General features: G+C 38.5%; 1 protein-coding gene across 2 annotated transcripts; it reads left to right on the plus strand.

The window, feature by feature from the left end:
* The first annotated feature begins 96 nt into the window (after positions 1–96).
* STX7 (syntaxin 7) lies at positions 97–24155 on the plus strand. 2 transcript variants are annotated; one of them, XM_061475011.1, is made up of 9 exons: positions 97–395; positions 14673–14742; positions 16444–16534; positions 18204–18341; positions 19024–19076; positions 19796–19889; positions 21198–21270; positions 22171–22253; positions 23959–24155. In XM_061475011.1, the coding sequence occupies exons 1-9, from the start codon at positions 314–316 to the stop codon at positions 24118–24120; spliced, it is 846 nt and encodes a 281-aa protein (XP_061330995.1). In that variant the 5' UTR covers positions 97–313; the 3' UTR covers positions 24121–24155. The 2 variants fall into 2 exon arrangements, with proteins under 2 accessions (XP_061330995.1, XP_061330996.1); XM_061475012.1 differs by having other exon boundaries at positions 104–395; positions 23954–24155.
* The last annotated feature ends 311 nt before the right edge of the window (positions 24156–24466 follow it).

Consider the following 24466-nt stretch of genomic DNA (forward strand, 5'->3'; position numbering starts at 1 on the left):
GAGATTAAACATTCATCTTTTTCAGGAATGGCAGCAGATGAAGTTCAAAAAGGACATCATATTTAATACTTTAAGAAGGTTTCCCCCTTAAATTCTGCCTTTGAAGTACTGTTTTTTTTGAGAGGGTAAACCTTAGTATCTGGAATTTTCTGTAATCTTTTCCTATGCATTCTTCCTTATGATGATGGAGACATTTGTTAACCAACGACCAACACATAATTCTGTTTTCTGGGGGGGTTAGGTGTCCTTAATAGGTGGAGACTGTCTGACTTGTTCCTGTCGTGAATGATCTTGAGAGCAAATCTACTCAGCCATGTCGTACGGTGTGAGTTTCGGGGATCCTAATCAACTAGCCCAACGCATAACGTCTAACATCCAGAAGATCACACAATGCTGTAAGTTGCATTTATGCATGTTTTATATGAAAGTTAATAATGGTGGTGTGCCCTGTTCAAGGTTAGTTTCTAAGATTCATTCATGGGAATTCACTCTTTGACCTCACTTGCTCATTTGATATTTCTGTGTCACCCCATGCAGCAGATCCAGTCTTTTGTCTGTATGGTTAAGCGTGATCTATCCTGGTGAAGTATAAGATCACTCTGTATTTACTAAATGAATAAATAATTAATAAGATGGCTGCTGGTAATAAGCCAGTCTTGTTCTGGCCAGTTATGTGGCACCTTAAGATGGTAGGTTGAGATGTTTGCTGAGCAATGATTGCATCAAGTATTTGCTGTAGGTTGAACTGTTTAGCAGGAATAGAAACTGTGACCTTGCAGCTTACCCTTGGAAGTACATATTAGATATGTAAATCAGATTGTGTAAATTTCAGTACTTTATAGGGGTGCTCAAGTTAAGAGTTAAATTAGGCTGCTAGGGTTTTCAGTCCTTTTTCTTTTCCTTCCATTTTCCATTATGTTTTTCATATGTGTGTGTAAAGAAAACACAGTTTTGTCTCAAATCACACAGAGTATATTTTTCATCAGAAGGGTGCTAGCCATGAACAGCGTATGGCTAGGTTTTGACATGCATATTTTTAATGTTGTGCAGGATGTGGTGTGCATGCAGAAATGGGTATTATTAAAACTTCTGATCAGTTAAGTCAGTATTAATAAAAACTTCGGTCTTTGTTTTGCAGACAAGTTCTAGGAGTTAGTATTTGTAGCACAGACAAATGGCATAGTTGGGTTTTGCCTGTTTTTCCAGCTACATTTCATATTTTCTTCCAGAAGGAATTTAGATCTCAACAGATGGGAATCAAAATTGCAACTTTGCTTTATTGAAACACTTCTGTACATGAGGATTGTATTTCTTCAACCTAAAAATTGACAAACTGGCTCCATAAAAGCCCTTTCACTTTATTTTATAGAATCTGACGAGTTAATTCACTCCGTGTTGCAGGCACCTGCCAACCTGTAACAGACATTGAGGCTCCAAAGTGTGAAAAAGAAATCTAAGTTGTCAGGTGAAAACATAAAATGAAATCAGAGGTTAAAACTGGAGCACTGTGAAGAGAGTTGCTGTACATAATTAACCAGGTAGTCCTTAGTCTCATCCTGCCTCTTCCATCTCACCTCCCACTTCTCTGTCTCCATCCCCTTGTGACAGCAAGCTGCCCAGGCCTAGATAGGAGATGTGCCACAGGAGTTACCTGCAGTCCTGTTCTCCTTTCCTTTTTAAAGTCGAGAAGTCTGAACAATAGACAGGTGCTTCTACCATTCCAAGACCTAAGTCTGAATTGAAGTTGGCTTCACTGCTGCATAGCTTTAGAAACAGGAGCTTTGCCTTCAGAAGCTCCAGCCAAGCACTTTTCTAGGACAGTTAGGTGTACACAGCTGGATTCCGTCCCTTGCCTTTCTGTAGACCTTACTGAACTGTAACCACTCAGCTATTCTTGTAGTCCATTCACCTCTGGTAGATTTTATGAGGATCTGAATCCTATCAATATGTTGGACATGTTTCTTAGACTGAGCTCTCTAAGGGCTCATGTACACTTTTCTAGCTATTTTGTTCCCATATGTAGTATCTGTCCACCTTCTTGGTGGAAGGTGTGAGCTGTGAGAGCTTCCAGGTCAAATGAGGACAAACCTACAAGCTTAGGGGACCTATAGTTCTCGTCAGCTGCTGAGCAGGTGTCTCTTAGACTGCAATTTATGATCTTGGTTAGGAAGAAATAGGGAAAGAAACAGGCGTCTTGACCCAAAATCCATGTTTTTCTTTTTAAGCATTTGATTTGATTTTGCACTTCTGTCCAGAAATGCTTAGGATCTGTGAGATGCCTCAACACGTTTGAAATTTTCTTGGTCAATCTGGCATTGTGTAGATACACTTGTTTTCAGAGTGAGATTGAGTGAGAAAGTTCCATTTCAAATCACCAAACTGTTTCAGGGGGATCCTCAAATCTAATTCACACTTCTAAAATGCAAGCAAACTGTGAATACCACTACAGAGATATAGATGAAATACAGAGTAGTTGAAAGCTGGCTTTTCCAGCTAGAAGCTGGCCCTTTAACTTTTGGGAGAAATAAAGAGCAGCTTCCTATATTAGACAACGCTGTGCTGCTGAGGTTTCATAACATACCAGAGTTTTATAGGAAGTAGCGCTGGTCAGAACAACCATAGCATTTCTTCAAGGTTGAATTAATACACATACACCCTCCAAGTAATACATTTGATCTGGGTTTTTTTTCTGATTCTGTTTTGAATACACCATACACATACAAGATTAAATATCTCACATTTAATACTGTGACACTGCTGTTGTATTAATACTTTTATTTCCTAGTTTATGTACCCACTGTAACTGATTGACAAGCAAAGCTCGTCTCTATGCTGGTTTAGCACACCATTTCCAGAATTAAATCAGTGGCAAGATAGTGTTTTTATTTTGGGTTGTTCTGTGTTAGTGGAGTGGACCTATATATGTGTATCTTGTAGCAGCTGGGGTGGCTTAGCACCCTTTTAACTTTGAAGAGCAGATTTTATTGATATGTTTGTTGATCCAGTCATGCAGTTGATTGTTATGTTGAAGATATGTTAAGAGTTGTAAATTGCTTCTGCCTTGCCTCAAGTGCTGGTGGACTACTACAGTGCTAGCTGTAGTGGGCTGTTAAGAATTTCTTTGGAGGAGAAGCTGTTGGCGGGCATTCTTAGGACTTTGACAATATAAATACTAGCTAACTAAGCAGCATACACTATTGTCTGCACTCTGAGTTCTCTTGGAAATTTAAGCCAGGAGGGCACCTATGTATGTTTGGCATCCCAAACCCCAGAGCATTCTATGAAAAGAAGGTTCTTTCAGCTGTTCTTTAAACAGGCATCAGTGGTTTCCCTTGGGGTTTCCAGCATTTCTGCACAAGTAAGTGCTCATAACATCACTTAGCAGCATCTAGGGAAGGGAGTCTACTTTCCTCAGCCTGAAACTCATGTTTTATCAGCAACACCTCTGAGCTGAGATTTAGGGAACTAGCCTGTGGGGCATTTTTCCATAACTTTTGTTGAAAGTGTTCCACTGAGCAGCTGGAATTGTAAAACTTAAGGCAATTCTTAACATCCAGTGTAGAGCAGCAGGCCTCAGGCAGGAGAAGGACAGTTAGACTCTCAGACTCCCTGCTAGCATTTTTAGAGAATCCATGTGACTTGTCTTTGAGCAGTGTTGTAAAACCTGGGGAGCCAGAATCACATGTGCTTGAATGAGTTGCAGTGTTGTGTGCTGAAGCTTGGTGAGGTCAGTGATGCCTGCAAGCTATGTCTCACTGGTCTGGTTTCGGGTCTGGGTTAATAGTGATGAGAAGCAGATCTGCAAACAGCTAGGGAAACTTCAGATTTAAATAATAAAACCAAAAAAGTGTATAATGAGCTTTGGCACCTCTTAGACTTAGGCAGCTGCTAAATTTCTGTCTTACTAGGACAAAACTTATGATTAAGGTTTGAAAGTCTGTATGAAATCTGATCCAAAGTAAGTGTAATTCTCATTCCAGGCTTATCTTTTATCTGATTATAAAACAAGATCACACACATCCTGTTGCACTTTTGAAATATGAATTTAAAGATGGCCAAGGTTTGTCCCTAACTTTCTGAATATGAAGGACAGAAATACAGAGACTGACGCAGGGTTGAGCGCTTCAACCTGCCTGGGATTTCAGATGGAGAACTTATTATCAAGGTGTTTTAATCAGAATTTACTGAAGGAGGAGTAGTTCCAGAACTGGGTTTCATATGTTGAGTTTTCACTTATGTGGCAGCTTAATGGCAGTTGCAATTAACTTGAGAGAAGTCTCAAAGCCTTGCTTCAGTATTTCCTTGAAATATTGCCTGTTGGTCACTTGTTTACAGGAACTGAATAGACAGGGAATGAGCGTGATGCACAGAAACAAGACTAGCTAGCAATAAATATATCTAATTTTTAATATTTTTAATTTAGCAAAACAAGTCCTGCAAGCTTACAAATCTGTATTTCTGTCAGGCATGTTAATTTGTCATACTAGGGATATGTCTAGTAGGATAAGAGTATGAGTCCATATTTTTTTTTCCTATGGTGTTTTCCTCCTCTTCTTCAAGCACATGTAACAAATTGTACAATAGGATATCTATCTTTCAACAAATGGAAAAGATGAAAGTAGAATAAGTAAAGCAAACAAAAAGCCCAATTGAAAAGCTTTAAAATGCTAATTTCAGACTTCTTACAACTGCGAAGATGAAGGGGAGCAGTTCTTAGAAATCTGACAGTTTTCTGCATTTTGTAGAATAGATTCTCTGTGTTAAGCAAAACAAGGGAAAGCATTTTGTTTGAAAAGATGTTCTGAAGAGGCAGCAAAATGGGAATTGCATTCATCTGTAGGGACAACTCCACGGTTGTAGGATATGGTTAGAGGAGTAGGGGCTTCCTGCCTAGCTGGAAAGATTTAACTTGTGCCTCTGACAGAAAGTGCAAGAAAAAGTAACCAGCTGTGGTTTTTCCTCCCCCCACATATTACTTCTCTAGTCTTTCTCCCATGCATGGGTCATTGAGGAAGCAGACTTATATACCTTTGTTTTGCTTTGCTCGTAATATTTGTAGCTACTGCATATGTCATTCAGCACAGTCCCTGAAGAAAGTAAGAACACTACAACCTAGATAGGTAACTAAGGTAACTATCATACCTCCACTGACGTCTTAAGCCAAGCTTTGGGAGCTTTGCTTTAGAAACGGTTTAGAATGCCGTTTTTTGCTTGGAAACACAGAACAAAGTCTGGCTTGGATAAAGTACACCCAGTCTTTAAGTTTTAGAGATTTCTGCTTTTCTAATTGTACTCAAAGTTATAGAAACTATGATAACTGAAGTGAGGCATCCATATTCCCTTCCTACCTCTTCCTTCCCAGCTCCTCCAGTTTATAAAGGTTGTGGCAGGATTTTGTGCAGTGATAGTAGTGAAGTCAGTAAGGATGGCATAATCTACCCTTGCTCACTATTGGCAAGGTCAGTGATAGATTTTGTCTTGTTCAAGCTCACTGAAAATCAGCCCAGCAGGAGAAACATATGCTTTGCATGCTGCAAGATTAAATAAATAAATACATATAACTCAGTAGCCACAATCCACATATGACTATGGGGAATCTGCCTGGCTTTGAAAGATTCTTTCTCCTAAGGACTCATGCTTTCTGCTGACTTTCTGTTCATTGAGGTATCACAAACATCAATTCATATAGAGCACATTCCCTGAAGGTCAGCTTCAGCCAGCAGAGATCACTGTGCCATGTAACAGTGAGTTAGTCCAATTTCTGTTGCATCCCAAGTTTTCTATAAGCCAGTATTTTCACTGGACGTTGTTAAAATGGGAGTTGAATTACATTAATCATACAACCTTCCCTTTCATTTTATGTAACTGTCGAAAATTGGAAGCATAGAGTAAGCTCTGAAGAAGATTAGAGTTCTGACATGTGCCTTTTTATTGTGGTTTAAGCCTGATAGGTAGCTAAAACATTCAGCTACAACAGGCTGAAACATTGATGAAAAACTATGTCTGCCACTGTGTTTGTAACACCAACAGATTCACATGATAATTCTTTAACTAGAGAAGGATACAAAAGGGAGAGTGAAAAGTAAATTGAATCACTGAGGTGTTGAAATCTGAACCCATATGAAAGCAAAATTCTGTTTTGTCTATATTTAAAGCGCGGTTTTGTACAAGTGTGGTTTTAAAGCAAATAGGCTTAAAGTAGAGTTTGAGACTTTTAACAATAATATTGCCAGCTGCAGTTAACTAGAATTTAACTGTGGGAACACACTGGTTGGAACAAATCTTTTGTTATTATTGTAGCTGTTGTCAGGAGGGTTTCTTGGATTTAGGATAAAATTTCAGTAAGACCTGGAAAAGGCTGGTTAATTAGGTGTTCTAAGCACCCGCTTATGGTCCTTCATATTCCATTTTCTAGGTTTTTAAGGCTGAGGAATTGAACTTGAATGTGCTACATGTGCAAGTCATAATTTATATATGGAGTATAATAGGAGGAGAAATCCAGGTATTTCACGTCTTTCTAAATGAGGTGAGGACATGAAGCCCACAGTTCTTTTAGAAATAAACTATTTCTGAAAATTATTTGCATGCTGTTCCTAAGGGCTTTGTACTGCATTAAGTAGCATATATTCTTAAGGTAGTATGCCTCACAGATTTTTTATTTTTTTTCTTTTAATGAATTTAGAGAATGCTGTTAATATTTTTTGGTGTTTTGTCTTGTTTGTTAAAAATATTTTGTTTCTATGGAAATTGACATATGAAACAATGTCTTCTGTGGGTGACACTGCACAAGAGGGACAGGGGTTTATTGATGCTAGCAGCAGAATAGAGTGAAAAGTGGGTCTTCCATGGACACCTCAGCATGCTGTCTACGTCAGTAAAGATTTTTTTCCTTATCCTACAGTTTTGCAATGCCTTAGTTAACTAGTCTGGGCAAGGTGGGTACTAAAGAGCTCCTGAGTTAGCTTCCTGTATTAGTGATCTGACCTCTTAAAAAATATGGCTTTCTTCATGTAGGTGGGTTGGGTTTATGATATTTGTGAAGTTACTGTTTACTGCAGAATCATGTGTCATTTTCATAATTTAATAAGCTACTGGTATTCTTTAGAGAAAAGTTCAGACTTCAGTGCTTCACGAAGTTACCATAAAAAATTTAAGATATTAAATAAAAAGTGATTGTAACTTGATTTAATGACTTCCCCTTGGCTGAGCAGTAGCAGTTGATCAAATGATTAGTTGTTGTGCACTTATGCAATGTGTATTTAGTGTGCTCTACACCCACATTAGAAGAACAGGCATTACTTCAGTCCCACTTCACAGTGTCCTTGAAAGGCCATTGCAGGTGGTAGAACACTATCATGGAATAACGACAACAGCACTGAAAAACTGAAGGCAGATCCTGAACTCCAGGCATTGTCAGTGGTTTTCCTGGTCACTTGGGGGCACGATTCTATTCAGAAATGCTAGAAGCTCTAATAAAATCCAGCAGGAGAGGATAAAAGACTTTGTGTTTTCCCACTTTTTCATGCTTAATGAGTCTTAAGTCCTTAGAGCTCTGACTACATTTTTCATCTCCATCTTCATTTTATTTTCTCCTTCCCACACATACTTCAGTTACTCTTTTTCTCTGTGCCAATGTGTTGTCCTCTTCTAGAATAATTAGTATTATACACTGAGTTAAGACAAAATAAAGCAAATAACTTAAAACCAAATTATTCATGTTTTTAGATACTTGATTCCAATTAGGTGAGCTTTTTAATAAGCTGGTGTCCTAGATTTGATTCCTCTAGTAAACTGTTACTCTTGGTTGAAGTAGGGTTAGCACAGCATTGTGATTTATTTAAAATTGTACTGTGAACTACACTAGTAGCTTTGAAGAGGATCTTCTGCTTATACGTTAAGTGTAAATCTGCTGAATCTATTGCAACTACCTTAGGTTGCTATGTGCAACACCTTTTATTAAAAGATTGATCCAGGAATGTTTTCTGCAGTCTCTGTTCATCTTTAGTCAAGTACCATCTATTGATATGCGGAAGGAAAACAGATTGAATTGAATTTGAATAAATTGAGGAAGTCTGCTGTCCCCAGGCAAGAGCAGTTTGATGTGGTGTAATTTTTACAAATAATTCTTCTATTCCAGTAACCTGCTCTGAAGTGACTCTGAAGTTTATTACATTCCACACAACTTAATCTGCAACTGGATGTGCAGTTGACTCACTTGTTCAGCTGGAAACAACTAGGAAGTTTCTTCATAGTTACCCAACCGGTGGCAGCGCATGTAAGGTCTTTGACGGAGCATTTCTAGTGACTGTGCTGGTAGTGTATTCGCTGCTTATTTGCCTCATGAAGCCATAGCCAAGCCTGAGCCTCATGTGGAGCAGACTTTGCATTTGGAGACACAAAGGAATGCTTTGCTGATTCTGTTTATTCTGTTTGGGTTCAGGAACTAGGAATATGACTAGAAGTCAATGACTTTAAATCCCCATTGTTTGTTTTAGTTCTGTGAACCTTAGGCAGTGACTAAAACTATCTGTCCATATTTAAGAAAAGACATGGAGGCTACAATTAATATTCAGGAGCAACTGTAGCTGCTGGTTCGAACACTGCTTTGCTACTCCTTCCTGTGACAGGTCCCAAATCTTGCTGTTCTGAAGGGCAGGTTTCATTGTACTTGCCCTGCCTGCTTGTCTGGTTCTTGTCCTTTGCAGTACAATGCCTTGGTGTTAGTTACTCATGTTGATGCTGGTGTTTTTTCCATACACACCTAATGGGTGCCACATTTTCTGTGAAAGCATTAGACTGTAGCTTCCCAAAACTGCGCAAGGTGGTGGGTCTGGCTTTGACTGTAGCACTGAAGGAAACTGTAGCTGGGTGGCTGTAACAGAGTCTTGATGATCCCTGTAAGAAGTGAGTTTCCAGGCTTCAGAATAATGAGTAGTATTTATTAAACATACTTTCCTGCCCAGTTTCATGCTTTTATGTTGTGCCCTTCTTTTTAGATTGGATTATGTGTTACGTCACTCTCCAGCTGTGAAGCTGCAACAAACTTGGTCATGGCCACTGGGGGGTTTAAAGTTTGGTTTTCCAGATGTTAAATAGAATTGAGGTTGAGATAGGAAGATAGCTGATTGTAGGTAACCTGGGAAAGCTTCTTTCCTGTAGCTGGAGTTATTTGTAAGCGTTCAAAGACCATCCTCAGTTTCCCTTGTCTCACGCTAGGGGTGAATGTGGTGCTTGGACCTTCTCAGTCCTGCCAGAGAAGGTGGGTGACTTACAGCTCTTCTTCATTTCCCTCCTTTTAGTTCTTTACCTTTCAAACATTCAAACATAGGATTTTACTGAAGGGGCCTTTGCACCTTTAATTCTGCAACAGTACTGTAGTGTAACAGCCTATACAGTGATTATTGATTCTCAGTTGGGGATAAGACTGCTCCTGTGTTTTTAGAGGCAAGAAGTTTTTTATGTTTTGATCTTCGTTGCATTGATTAACTTGTTTCTTTATTTTAAGTTTGAAACTTCCTGTGTGATCTTAAACACTTTCATGTCCAAGGAGCAGTTACATGAACATGGGTTTACTTCTGGTAATGGAACAGCCTTGCAGAGCCAGCTGAAAAACAAGAAAAGATGAGGAAAAAGGAGATGAAACTTTCTTCTTCCTACCCGGCTAAAAGACAGCTTTTAAGCAAGGACAGTGTGTGATCCAGTATATGAAATACATTTTTATCTAAGGAAAAAGCAGTATATATTGCAGATCTGGACGAACATGTTTCTCAAATACTCCTACCTGTTAAAAAATGTGAATATTTCCACTGTGAATCTTGCTACTCCTGTAAGTCATTTTGAGAAAAGCAGCCTTATATATGAGGGTTTTTTTTCCTGTGCCCCCCCCCCCCCCCCTTTTTTTTTTTCTCTGACTAGAGGGAACACTGATTAGAAATGGAACAACTGTTTGGCTAAGTAAAAGCAAATATGAGCTGAGTCTTAAATAGTTTTCTCTGTAGAAATTCAGGTTAGGTTTTAATTGTTTCTCTGGCTCATCATTAACCGTGCCTGACCAGTTCCTGAGCATGTGACAGACCTGAATGTAGCTGAAGAGCTTTCATCAGCTAATAGGTATGTATTATGATATCTTGACCAGGAATGCCACAAAGATAAGTGAAAAGTATTTTTACTAATGTAGTATTGGTTCTTTATAATGTAAGACTACGTTTCAGGTGGAAAAAGTGAGATTATTTTTTTTTGCATGTGAGATAGCAACTGCTTGGAGAAAATGTACTTTGCTTGCATGGTATCATGTACCCTGGTCACTGCACTGCCTAGTTCCTAGTGGGGACTTGTCTTCTGTGGTGGCTTATAGCCAGGCTAAGCTGGCAAGGTACAGCTACTGCCACTTTCAGTATGAGCCCTGAAAGAGCTGTGGATCTTCATTATATGCAAACATCTACCGTGATCTTCAGTGTAGAAGTGGCTTCAGGAGCATGCATGCCTCTGATGAAGGCTGTTGCGATATCCTGGTGACTGATGCAGAACGCCTGCATGCACATGGTATGTGCCCTTCTGCAGCTCCTGAGCAAAGTCCAGCAGCTAGCTAGCTGTACATACCCAAGGAACCTGTCAGACTTTGCACTGAAATGGATTACAATCATGCACAAGATCTAGTCAGACGTTGTTACAGGATTGGTAATGCCCAGGAGGGACCTTTGGTAGTCATATTACTCCTATCTTTTAAAGCTCCTTGGGAAGTTAGAAGAATTGGGAAGGGTGAATACCTAAAGAGTGAGGTAACCTAGGAAAACATCAAAACTGTGCTCTGATCTTAGGTCCCTTATTGTTACCAGTATGTTTATAGCGCAGAACTAGGACTTTGAGTTGGGCCTAGGCCTTTGGCTCTCTGGGAAACTTGAACATTACTGATGGATTGAGAGGCACCAAAGCAGCTGCCAGGTGCCTTGACATGCCAATATGAATTCCTTGTGCAGGGGCAAAAAGCTCTGGTTAAACGAGGGAGGCAGTACCCTTATAAATACCACCATCAGCAGTAAAGTTGGGAAATAAGGAGTCTTTGCTTAATGAAAAAAAATCCAGGTTTCCTGCAGTTCCGCTCTTCAGTGCCAAGATTCTCTCCCTGCTTGTTTCCCAGATGGGTCTGTAGGGGGAGCCAGCAGAGGTGCTTCTGCAGTTTAACCTTCAGGAGAAGAGACTAAAGTTACTCTGCTTTTCCCTTGAGGAAAGGAATCGATATTCACTTTTACCTAAGAAGTTTCAAAGCTTTGAATCAAATTCTGCAAGATGGCTGTGCATACATATAAGGGAACAAAACACCTTACATCTGTGATCCAGGTGATAATGTCTTATTGACTATTTCTAGTTTTGCTTTTATCAGTAAAGATATATGAGTCCATGAGTCTGGACAAATATCTGTGGTTTAGGTGGTTTTCTGATCATATGTTTAGTGTTGTATCAAATGTCTGAAAAAGTAGTAGCTACAGTAAGAAATCTGTTTAAAAAAACAAAAAACAAGCCAAACCAAAAAAACTGGAAGACTATAAAGGTATACTTTTTTCTATCCTGTATACACTCCATCATGTTTATATGAAGGAGTACAAAGGATGGATTTCTTTAACTCATCAATCTGCAGGTGTGTACTGTAAATCAAGATTTTGGGAAGGTCAGCTTCTCTAATTTTTCTGTGTCATACTGGTCCTTTCAGCTTGCTTTTGTCTTTTTATGAAGACAGCCTCAGGAGTGCTGCTGAAGCTTGTTGGCCCAAATTTACTTATACTGCTCCACCTTTTTTTCATTTGCTTACTTGAATAAGCAGTATTTCACTTTTCAATGCAGTGTACTTCGTATGAACAAAAAAAATGAGAAATGCTATTTTTTTCTTAATAATATCCTTATTGTGAAAGGTTAAGGTGGAAGATGCTAACTTTACAGGAAGCCCAGAAAAATCAGTGCCTTGTTTAGGTTTTTTTCCCCCTTTAATTGATTTTTTTTTTTTTACTTTGAGATTTGAAATCCTGTTAACATTTTGTGATGTTGACGCAGACTTAATAGACTTCTTGGTAAAATGTATTTGAATTTTGCTCTGCATTCTTGAATCCTGACCTGAGCTGGGATGAACTTCCCTCTGCTTGGAATCATGTTGCTGAACAGCTATGTGCTGCTAGCTTTTAAATTTACCTCAATTATCTGGTTGTGTTCAGTTTTAGATGAGGCATGTGTATCTAACTGGGAATGCAAATATTGTAGGTATAGGCTTTGTTTCAGAGAATTACTCGAGTAGAGAGCCTTTGTTTAAAGCAAAACGCTGTTATTTTCTTTATTTGCACTTAACTAATACATCTCTAGGTGGCGATAGGACACACCGGTACTTTTTCTGCCTGGAAAGCGGCTGTTAGCAGACTGCTCGCAGTTTGTTTTGCGTTGGGTTTTTTGTGGGGTGAGGGGGGTGGGGTGTTGGTTGTTGATGTTGTTGCTGGTTTTGGGGTGTTGGTTGGTTGGTTCTTTTGAATTCTCCCTGTAAAAGTACATACAGAATCACAGCTCGTTGGCTCTTGAAATAGAGGGGACGGTGCTCTGGAACAAACAAAGGATATTTTATGTTCAATTTTACAGATATTAGATTCATAGAACACCAGGTTGGAAGCACTTCAAGGATCATCTGGCTCAACCTTTCGAGGCAAAGCATGACCTAGACTAGATGTCCCAGCACCCTGTCCAGCTGAATCTTGAAAGTGTCTAGTGCTGGGGAATCCAGCACTTCCCCAGGAAGATTATTCCAGTGGTGGATTGTTCTCATTGTGAAAAACTTTCTTCTTGTGTCCAGTTGGAATCTTCTTGGGAGTAACTTGTGCCCAAAACCCCTCAGCTTTTTCTGTGTGACTCCTTGTAAAAAAAGAGAGTCTCTATCTTCTTTTTAGCCACCCTTTAAATACTGGAACATGATGATAAGAAGCCTGAGACTTCTCTAGGCTGCGGCTATCTCTGCCAAAAATAATGCCAGCCATTTATCTTTTTTTTTGTTAAAACGATGCATTACACTGAACATAAAAAGAAGGCTGAATTGCCCAGTGTCTGTGTTTATCAGTACTTGTAACCAGCACCAAGTGCCAACAAGTGTGCTGGGCTGGACAGTTCCCAGGTCCCAGCAGGCAGGAGGCCTCCACCACTCAGGAAAAGGCTGGTGCTTGCAGAAGGGGGCAACTGTAGGCAAAATTCCAAAGTTTTCACTGATTATTTGCTGCTTTTCAACTTAACTAAAATATACTCTGTGTGAAACCCCTCTGACAGTGCTGTTCCGTTCAGTAATTCTTTTAGTAGCTTGTGTCCATTCAATTCCCCCAAATAAATTTGAAGTATTTGATTTTTACTTCATGGAAAACTTGGGTACAAACTTCTCCCTTTTTTTGATATCTTCATTACCTGGGTGTGTTCAGAAGGAATTTGCTATAACAGTTGTCAACATTGGGATGTTGTGTAAAGCAGTGTAGAAAAGCCAATATTATCTACTTCACTGGAAACTTGTTATGAAACAAAAATTAGAATTAATAGTATTACTAAAAACTTGCGAAGGCATTCCAGTTCTATCTACATGCTTAACACAGGTCACAGGTAACTTCCTTATAACTGAAATTGTCTGTTACAGATCTCTTCCACAGTGAATGGAAAAATACATAGTTATTTTGTCTGGGTTTTTTTGTTTGATTGTTTTAAGGTTTTCTTCATTGCTTAGAGATGCCTTTTACTGAAATTTAACTGTATTTAGGAAAAAAATATATCAACTGAGGATCCCACATTGTAACATGCCATCATATTTTCTACTGACCGTGGTATACCAGTCTACCTGGAGAGGGCCACAGAACTACAGGGAAGACAAGTCTACTTCTAGCTGAGGTCTAAATTGTTTTGCATGCTGGTATTATTTTGTTTTAGAACATGTGAAGGTGTTAAATAAAGGAAAACCGCATAGAGGATACTAGTTTTGCAGTGTGATAAACTGCATATCCTTGAAGCATCTTGGTTTTTTCCTTGCTTTCTCATTTGTCAGTTAAATATATTAAGCTGGAAATAAGACTCAGATGATGTGCTACTTCTTGCAGTTAAAAAAAAATTGGTGATTTGTATCGCACATTTAAAACTAAGGATTTCAAAATTACAGTTTAAACCTTGGCACCCAATTATTTATATTTTTTTAGTGTCCTGTAAGCCCCTAAATCCTTTGTCGTTGTCTCTTCATCAGTGCATTGGTTCTGAAAAATTTGCGTATGATAATCTCATGGCAGTCTTTAATGTGGCTTTTCAAAATTACATGTGCAAAACGTGATTAAACCAGCATCAGAATTGTTCTGCTTATTTTAACAATTAATAATAAAAGGCGGGATTTATACTTATTATAATTACATTTTTAACCGATTTTTAAATTATTTGTTTCTGTCTAGACACTTGAATACCTTCCTGTCCTTTCTAAGAAGCTCTGGGCTTTTGATTGATCAAAAATCATTCACTAGTTTTTCTGGAACTTCTTGAGTGGAGTCTTTGTAGTAGGTTGAAAAACTCTTGAGTATCAGTTTCTGAAAACTTTTTTGTCTTTAGACTTGTCAAGCAAAAATGCATAAAATTAAGTGGGGAATTGTCCATGCCCCATTAAGATTTCTCTTCCTCTTCACAAACAGCTGCTGAAATACAGAGAATACTACATCAGCTTGGAACACCACAAGACACGCCTGAGTTGAGGCAACAGCTGTGAGTACTTCACATGAAAAGGTTTAATTTCATTGCATTGTAAATAGTCTCCTGGTAGGTGTTGAGGTGGGCGTTTTGTTAAGCAGAGTGCTCGATCTCGCCGAGAAAGGCAAGGATAGAGAAATACTTGAAACTTAAATGTGGAGGTGGGCCTTTTAAAATTAATCTTGAATAGTCTGTAAACTAGAGTCAGCTGTTTTGCCCATGTAGATTGCCTGAAGTATCAATACATGTGTAAAACCTATTCTGTATGTCAGCCAAGGGAAAGTGGCAGGACAATATCGCTGTTTAAAAAATAAACATCCATACACTTCACTCCAGTCAACTCTTCAAATCTGTCTAAGTTTCGCAAGGTAATTAATATACTGGGGGGCTTTTGTGAGATCTGATAGCTGGGGAGAAAAGGGAATGTCTTTTTAGTGATGAAAGCTACAGTAAGGGATAATACTATAAAATAAACGTGTCAGAAATACTAAAATAGCAGAAGTGAAATAAGGCTCCAAGGCAGATGCTGTGCTGTAGTTCAGTCACCTGAAGGTGGACTTTCATTAGTATGCCACTAACAGAGACAGCTCTCCCCTTCCTTTCATGGTCTAATGAACTGGTACAATTTTTTCCATTAAACTCCTTTGCCACATTAATCTCAGGATCATAAATGCGCGTAAGCGATGTATTGTGCTAACCCTGTGGGTGAGACAGTCGGCAGTTTTCAGCATAGTTAATGTTGAACTGTGGCCATTGAATAGTAGTAGGAGGTGTGTAATGGACCAAAGGCATCCATTCATTTTTGTGTGAACAGCCATATTGCTTTGTAATAGCCTAAGTTCAGGGCCCATAAAGTTAGTCAGGTACAGTCCACCATGGATATCCTACTGGAGACAGTGTATAGGTGAAGGTCAATATGCACAGTTCATGCAATAACCAGATAGAATCTAGGCATAAATTCACAACTGAACAAGACAAACTATTGTGAAGGACATACTCCTGTCTCTTTGTGGAAGTAACATTTATAGTAAGCTTCCTTGAGGTTTTTATCTGTCCGTTTTTCACTTGCCTGAATATTTGGCCTTTCCTTTCATGTTGGCACTTATCTGAAGAGTTATTTGGTTATTTTAATATTTATACTGATTGTTTGCTAGTAGCTTTTCAGATAAAACCTTTTTATATATGCTGGGGAGGAGAATGCAAAAGCAGATAAAGAATTTGAGTTGCTCCAGGAACATCAAAAGCAGAGGCAAAAAAAAACAAACAAAACAAAACAAAAAGGCAGTGCTGTTGAAGACGGGCTTCTTTTTAACCACTGTTAAACCTGTTAGTAAATAGTGAAGTTTTCAGCTAAGTTCACAGCTATTGTATCATGGGAGAATATAGATCTCTCTTTCTTGATGCTTTCATGGTGTTTCCTGTAGTTTGTCTAATTTGGAAATGACCAGGTATTTCCAACTATTGATAGCCTCAAAAGGACCATGAAAGCTTGTTTTGAAAACTGAGTAATGATGCTGTCACGTTGAGGAACACACCTTCTTCAGCATCTGTCCCAACTGGAATCCCTGATGTCACACCTTTACAGTAAAGAACAGAGTAAAGATGGCTTCCTTCACTTTAAGAGAAGAGTTTGTTACTGCTGTGTTTCTGAGAATCAGTGAAATTCAAACATAGTAACCTAATGGTCTCTAATGAAACTTTGCTTTTGTTTTTTAGGCAACAGAAGCAGCAATACACCAACCAGCTTGCCAAAGAAACTGACAAACACATTAAAGAATTTGGATCTTTGCCTGCAACAAGTGAACAGGTATAAAACCAAAAAGCATGCCTTGTTTGACTGTCATGTTGGCTCATGTAGAGTATTTGAGTGACTTCAGTTTTGCATGTCTATTTTTGTGCTTCTCACCAGGCTTTCAAAGCACTGCTTAGTTAGTCAACATATTTGCACAACAGGGACACTGTTGCAGCCTGTACTTGTCCCAGAGTTTTTTTTATGTATCAGGAATGAGGTAGTCTGCTTGAAATGGTAGGAATCAAGGCCTGTGCCTGTCACTGTGCCTGTGATTTCAGGTAATTGGGCGCTTTGTAATCTCTTGCAGTGATGCTGGCTCTGCAAGCACTCTGACTGCTTCCAGGATCAAGGAATCAGGCCAGGCAGCCAGTCCTGTTCACCCACTGTCCAAATAACGGGATTATGCACAGTAGATATGTCACTCTGTTCAGCATATGTGCTATGTCTTGTGCACAGGCTTTTCCTTTTTTTAAGAGGGGTGGGCAGGAGTTGTTGCTGAAACAACGTGTAAAGTCTTTAAATGGCTTCTTGCCCAGGTCTGTGTAAAATCTTTTCGGGAGTTAACATGGCTGTTGTCATTGTCATCCTCCTATATGCCACTGTACAGTTTCATATCCTTGCAAAATCTGTCTCTATAAGGGAAGAGCAACAGCATCCCTGAAAATGTGTTCAGGTTATTGTCAATTCAGACAATTTGCCTGGTCAGTGGCTGGCTAGCAAGGAGCCTTTAGGAAAACGAAGTGTCTTGAAATGCTGAATTCAAATGGCAGGCCGTGATCCATGTGTGCCTATCCTGTCAAACTGTAACCTTCAGACAGAGGTGTTAAAACTTAGTCTTGGTGTATAACCTCTAGTTCAGGCAAAGCATGTTTGGGTTGGTTAATTTTTAATTTTGTTTGTTTGTTTGTTTTATGGGTTTTCTATCTTGGAGCTGGAAAACCGGTGGTGAGATGTTTACTGCTTAATTTACTTCTTTTATCATGAGCATCTTCATCAAAGCTACCCCCTGATGAAATGCATAAATAACAGATTGCTGAATGGCAAATTATAGCCTCTGAGAAATGTGGAAGGAAGGGTTGATGTAATGTTTGTCTTTAGGGAAATATGGCGGAGGCTTTCCTCAGTGCCCAGTATTTCTCTTTCCTTCCCTACATTCTTAGAAAATAATAATAATAATGGAAAAGCCTGAAAGATTAGAACAGGTATTTTTGTACCGGTTCTTAAGCACTTTGGGGGCATATGAACCGACTTCTGGATGCAGCTCAATATGTATTTCCAGTATTTATGTAAAATACATGTGAAGTGCCATGTTCTTTCTTTTCTGCACTCCTTCTCCCACCTTTGCATATTTTAGCATCCACAGGTTCAAAACATTTCATACTGAAACAGTAGGTTTTATAATCAGCAGATTATAAGGAAGGTAGAAGCTTTCTTGTTCCTGCCTATTTGTCATTTCCAGCTGTTAAAATAAAAACGTTTATTTCCTCTTTAAATCAGATTGTGATCCCAGAGGAAAGGTTTGTCCATGCAGGTACAAATGGTTTTGTAGACAGCTTTCCCTTACACCTATTTAGAAAACCAACCAAACAAACAAGAATATATGGCTTAGCATTGAGCAGCCTTTAAATGCAGAGCCTTGAAAACCCTGAGCTTATTTGACTTGCTAAAACTTTTTCTCCTATAGCGTCAAAGAAAAATACAGAAAGACCGTCTTGTTGGGGAGTTCACCACAGCACTAACAAATTTCCAAAGACTCCAAAGGCAAGCTGCTGAGAAGGAAAAAGACTTTGTAGCCAGAGTAAGAGCCAGCTCAAGGGTATCTGTAAGTATCAAGAAATGCACCATTGTTCTCTGTTTGCAATGGTGTTGGTGTTCTACATTAAACTTGTATCTGCAACGCTACATACAAAAGCTCATATCTGACTCCAAATACAGCAAAATGTGTGCTATATGTGACTTTACAGTAAAGGCTGAAATAAGTTGTAATAATACTCCCAGCTTCCCCAATAATTGTTATTTTTTCCTTGCCTTTGTTACACAAAGGCATGAACTGCCCCCAGGTTCATGCTGTAATCTTGAAAAAGCAGGTTTTATTAGATTTTAAAATGCTTTTGCTAGACCTTTTAATATCAATAGGTTTTTCCTGCAGGGAAGGATCACTTGCCAGATTTCTATGCAGTAACAGTGGAGAAATGCTGAAGAGCTTGAGATGTTGAGCTTTTCCTTGTTAGCGTATCTATTTTGCCTTTTCACTCTGTGCCAAATACGCATTGCTATGCTTGTAAATTTTAGCAGGCAGTTACGGAGCTGAATAGTTTTGCTTGTATTTCAGCTTTATGCAAATGCTGTATATGCTATATAACAAAATCAGGATGAGAACATGTTAGATCATGTTTCAGTAAGAAGCTGACTTAATATAAACCTTGACTCATTATAGAAATGCTGACAGTGCTTTTTTCAGGGCCATAATGTTTTATTTATACTTTTAAACACCGATCATGTAGGGTGGTGCTCCTGAAGATACCTACAAGGAACGAACACTTGTCTCTTGGGACAGGTAGGCTGAATTTGTTAATAAGTCTTAACCTAGTTCAGAATAATAAATGGCTTGCAGAGAAGCCAGCTGCCAATTTATTTTTTTAATTCTTCTGATCAGTTGCCTTTTTCTAGAGGGAGTTGGGATAGGTTGTTCAGTTGGGCTTTCTTCCATAGGGCAAGGGTAGAGAAGAGACTTTTGTGGGATAGGTGGGAAGAAAAGGAATGGTTCACATCTCCCCTTTTTTCCCCATGTTTCAGCTTTAGTCATCTGCTTATGCTTAAGCTGCCCTAAGCCTGTATTTGGGCTTTCTGAGACCCAAGCTTAGGTAAGCAGAGTCCACCCTGCAAACAGAGCAGAACTGTTATGATAAGGGTTCAGTGTTATCTGGGAGCTCTCATTGCTTTCATAGTCTCTGAGAACTGCTTCTCAATCTTAGATTCTTTTTTGTTGGCTAGTTTCGTTTTTGCCTCAGATGGATGTAAACTTTGCCTTTGTATTTATACTTGGAATTTCCAGATAGCTAGCTGAATGCTATGTACATTGTTGCTGCAGCGGCAGCTTCCTATACCGAAGAGGTGACTTAGACCCTTTTTTTTCCCTTGTTAGCTAGACAGGCAAGAGTAAAAATGTACATTTTGTCAACCGATAATGTAAAGTATGTGCCTGTCGTTTTATTCTTCCAAGTGGTTTTTCACCGTGCCTGTTCTGTTCTGGGTGGGGATTTTTTTGTTTGATAGTCAACCACAGGCACAACAAGTGCAAGATGAAGAAATTACAGAAGATGATCTCCGTCTTATTCAGGAGAGGGAATCTTCCATTAGGCAGCTTGAGGTAAGTACAAGTCCTTTTACAGCAGAATATGCTTTTAATGTTTTCAAAGCAAAAGAACATTTTAAAGTGGCGTGAACATTAATTACAGACATAAATCTTGTGGAGTTAGTATTTGTTTGTGGATGTGTGTTTTTCCTTCAAAACTACAAATAATTGCCTTTAGATGTGAAATACGCATTAGAGCTCTTCTATATGAAAGCTGTGTTTCAATACTCTAACTTCAGTGGTTCAGTTATGGAGTAAGGGAGTGCTTATGTGATTGCAAAAAAAAAAACAAACCCAAAAAAACCCACATAATTTTTTTTTTCAGGATAGTGGTGCTATCACATAACCTTTTTAAACAGTGAATATAAATGTAGCAAAATTATACCTTTCCTCTCAGGCATTCCCAATGTATTGTTCAACGTCTTAATTTTGTAAGCAGCTTTTCGGAACATTCCTGGAAATAAAGAGATACTCTGTTTCATTCAAACTTCTGTAATTTAGGGCTTGTGAAAAAGTTAAAAAACATTTAAAAATGAGATGTAAGCTACACATAAAACTTGTCATGTGATGAAATACTGACAGCAAGAGGCTTCTCTGAAAGCAAAATGAATTTTTCCAGCCATTCTGGAAAAAACACGTCTCTGCCATCAACAAGAAAGATGCTGGAACTAGAGTTTGTCAGGAAGTCTTGCTCATGCATGTAGCAAAATCTATTCTATCTATAAATTTTTCAGTAATCTCTTCCTTGCCACCCATATGTTAATTTACAGTAAATTGAACTAAATGTCTATCAGTCATTAGTTAAGAAGAGATCATATGGATGGTAACTTGGCATCTATCACTTCATTATAACCAGATGGTAATAGGATATAGTGTAATAAAGGTGCAAGAGCCTGGCCATATAATTTCTGTGAATTGTGGTGCTTATGAAATTTGTTCGTGTTTAGTTCAATAGGTGCACTAAAACTAACACAAAATACTTTCTGCATGCCTTTATTAGTTTAAGTGGGTAGCTTTTAAGCAAAGCTGTCATGAGCCTTTCCCTTCAGTTAAACTAATACAAGTATAGCCAAGCCCTCAGCCATGAGAGGTCCCATTTTAGATGTGAAGTGTACTTTGTGTGCATACCTACCCTCAGGTAGTTTGATTATGGTAAACTTGATCTCATAATACCAAAAGATGTCCAAGTAAACTTTTTTTTATCCTTTAGTGTAGAAAGTCATGGATATATACTCAGGAGGAGGAGGAGCTGTATTTGTGTCTAAATGTACAGAGATATTAGAATATGTTATGTCAATTAATGCAATGATTGTTTCCATGCAGGCAGATATTATGGACATCAATGAAATTTTTAAAGATCTAGGAATGATGATCCATGAGCAAGGTGATGTGATAGGTAAGTCCAATTGAAACATTCTCTGAAAATCTTTTATTATGTTTCTCTGGAGAGCAGCAGTGTAGAGCTCCCTTTTGCTGGAAAATTTCCTCTAATGAAAATATCAATGCTAAAGCAAACCAGGTGCAACCTAATAATGGGTAGACTGAGGTGACTGGGAATATGCTAAGAAGGTGTGTTTAAAATGTTCTATAAATAATTATGTCGTTTTTAATATGTATATAATGTCCTTAAGAGCAGATTTTTGAACTGTTTGTACCTAAAATAGGGGTTCGTGTGGGCAGTTTTACTGTATTAACTAACGATATAAGTGTGCAGATTCAGCAAAGGTTCCTGCTTTGCCCCCGATGCAGGCAGGTTTATTCTTTTAAAGAAATGTGATTGGAAAATATATTTTCTGAGTCTGCTGCTAAGCCATGCTGTTGTCTATGTCCAGCATACATTTTCAAATCTTTTTCTATCACTTCAGCCCATAACCTGTTCATATTTTTCCAGGAAAAAATAAAAAATAAAATATCCGTGTCACCATGATAGCATACCAAATTAGTCATGGCTCTTGGGCTGTTCTGTGTGTCCATTTCCTCTGATTTCATAAACGTTAGGACTTTTTTAATCTGAGCAGAGGGTTGTCAGTAGGAACTTGGAGGACAAGTAAAAATGGGGTGGGGGGGTGTTAAAATAAAAACAAAAAAGTAGGAGTACTGAAAGTTTCTACCTCATAAGTATAGTGTTGACCAAACTTCCATAAATCAAGGTACAAAACTTTGTGTACTGATGAAGAGAAGACAAAGCAGTTGGGGGGCAACTGTTACGTATGCTCTCAAGTGTATTTCAGCATTCCAAACCTTTGGCTAGGTTATGACTGACCAAAATTTTTAACTCTTCCCATTTAAAATAAAGACAGCATAGAAGCCAATGTGGAGAATGCAGATGTACATGTGCAGCAAGCAAACCAGCAGCTGTCAAGAGCAGCAGACTACCAGGTAATGTCAGTGTCGACTTCCAGTTGTGTGTCCTTTCTCAGTAGTCTTGACTTCCACTTTCTTCTGTAGTTTAGCTTTCCTCAAGGCTTGGAGACTTCCTTAAAGGTTTATGTTAGACTACCATGGTATTATGTTGGACTACCGTGGTACTTCTGGGTCACTCTAAAACAAAAGTCAGTGACCTCTGAAAGCTGTGGGTTTCCTGTAAAATTAGCCAGGCTGTTTCATAGCACCTGGAGCTTTGTTTAAAAAACAAATCAAAACCACCTAAACAAACAGAACCCCCAAACAAACCAACCTCTCCTTTTACAGCTCAAGAAGTAAAAAGTTCCTGTATATGGAGAGCAAGCCTCTAAAGATAACTGGAGGACTAGGGAAGATGGGCAGGGAAGTCTTCTGAAGATGCTGCCAGTTAGCACTGATTTTTGCTGTCTAAAATCTTCTCAAAGCTGTATATATCCAGCTTCTGTTAATTGCTACCCTGGTGCTAAAAACCTATTTCAAAATCTCCAATTTTTTTTTAAAAAGCCTTTTAAATACCCTTAAATGCCATTTCTGTTGAACATTTTTGAAACTCGTTAGAAATAATCTTATTAGTAATAAATCTTCCCTCTTAAGTCAGTTAGTCCTGGGAATTTTTTATTTTTTTTTTTTTAATCCTCTAATGTATTAGTAAAGCCAGCACAGTAAATCAATGACAAAATGTCTGAAGGATTGCCTGCTGATTTCAGAAGTGAGAGAGGGAAAGGAGTGAATGCATCCTTGAACTGTATTCTAAGTGGCAGTAACTGGCACATTAAGTATGGTGGTTGGCTCCTATCACGATACTAACAAAGTTCAGGAAAAAACACCCAGGCAGAAGAACCTCGGCCAAGTAGAGCAAAGCCTGGCTTTGCTTCTGCAGCTGTGGCCTGGAATCCCAAGATCTGAGTGTTGTTACCACTTGGCTATCAGCACAAGCTTGTGAAACCCACTTGTAATTTCCTTTCCTGCTGTGAAGGAAACCTTTCGATTCCATAACCTTTAGATAAATGATGACAGACTGCTGCAAGTCTTGGATGCTCTGGTATCTCAACTTACAGACCCGTATGGAAGATGTGAAAATTCTGAGTCTCTAGTCAGGTTTCTCTCTCTTTTTTTTTTTTTTGTGTGTGTTGGTTTTTTTTTTAAGAGCATGTTGCACCTAAACTTGACAAAAACAACTTTAAAATAACCCTGTCAGTAGATGCAAAGCCAGTCTTCCACAAGTCTAAAATTGCAGTCTGTTGTCCCCTTCTGCATATACATTAATAGTCTTTTTTTTTTTTTTTTGAACAGACCATTTCTGCCTCCTCTACTCTGCAGATTGTCTGTTTTCCTCTATATGTGGTCGCCTGCTCTCCCATGTTTTCTTTCCATCAGTGTTCTAGTTATATCCATTTATTATGTTACTTACATTCTCTTTCATTAGTTTATGATGTATGCCAGAAAATACCACTGAAATCATTCTCCTGAATGATACAGCCATAAAAGTAAGTTGTGGATAACTTTGCTTTTTTTTCTTCAGCAACTTTATATAACTCGTTAGTAAGGACACAATTTAGTTAAGTTGCACAAGCAGTAGGACCTTAAAAGCATTTGAATAGTCTTCTGATGTGGTGGTGCAGTTTTCAATCAACTTGGATTTGTTGTTTTTTTTTTTTTTTTTTCTCTATTGGCAGCAAAGATCCCGAAAGAAGATGTGCATCCTCATCATTGTACTTGCTGTTGGAGTATTGCTTCTTGGAATCATCCTATGGTTAGCTACAAGATAAGCCTCTGGAGAAAGTGTTGTAATTGGTATTTAAATTATGAAAGGAAATTCCTAGTCATGGTTTGTTCATCATGAAGCTGAATAAAATAATAGTCCTGTACTTCATCATGCTTACTTTTTTTATGACTTTTTGTTTTAACCTGATAAGTAACGTTCTCAGTACTACCATCAGTATAACTGCCTGCCCTCTTGGACATGGGTGCTGTCAAAGTCATAAACTGTTCTCTTAACTTAAATGTAAAAACCTCTTAAGGTTTAGGGGGCTAATCAAAATCCTGATACGTTGCTTTGATGGGGCAGGCAATTATCTTTTGGGATATTGCTAAATGTTGCTGCCAAAACAAACTCCAGAACTGTTGCTTGAGGCAACAAATTCACATCTCATAATTTATTTTTAAGTTAGAAATGTCTTTCTAGCTCA

Source organism: Pezoporus flaviventris, unplaced genomic scaffold (assembly GCF_033815535.1).
Source record: "Pezoporus flaviventris isolate CSIRO_AGI_PZ_B2104156 unplaced genomic scaffold, CSIRO_AGI_Pfla_v1 ptg000081l, whole genome shotgun sequence".
NCBI lineage: Eukaryota > Metazoa > Chordata > Aves > Psittaciformes > Psittacidae > Pezoporus > Pezoporus flaviventris.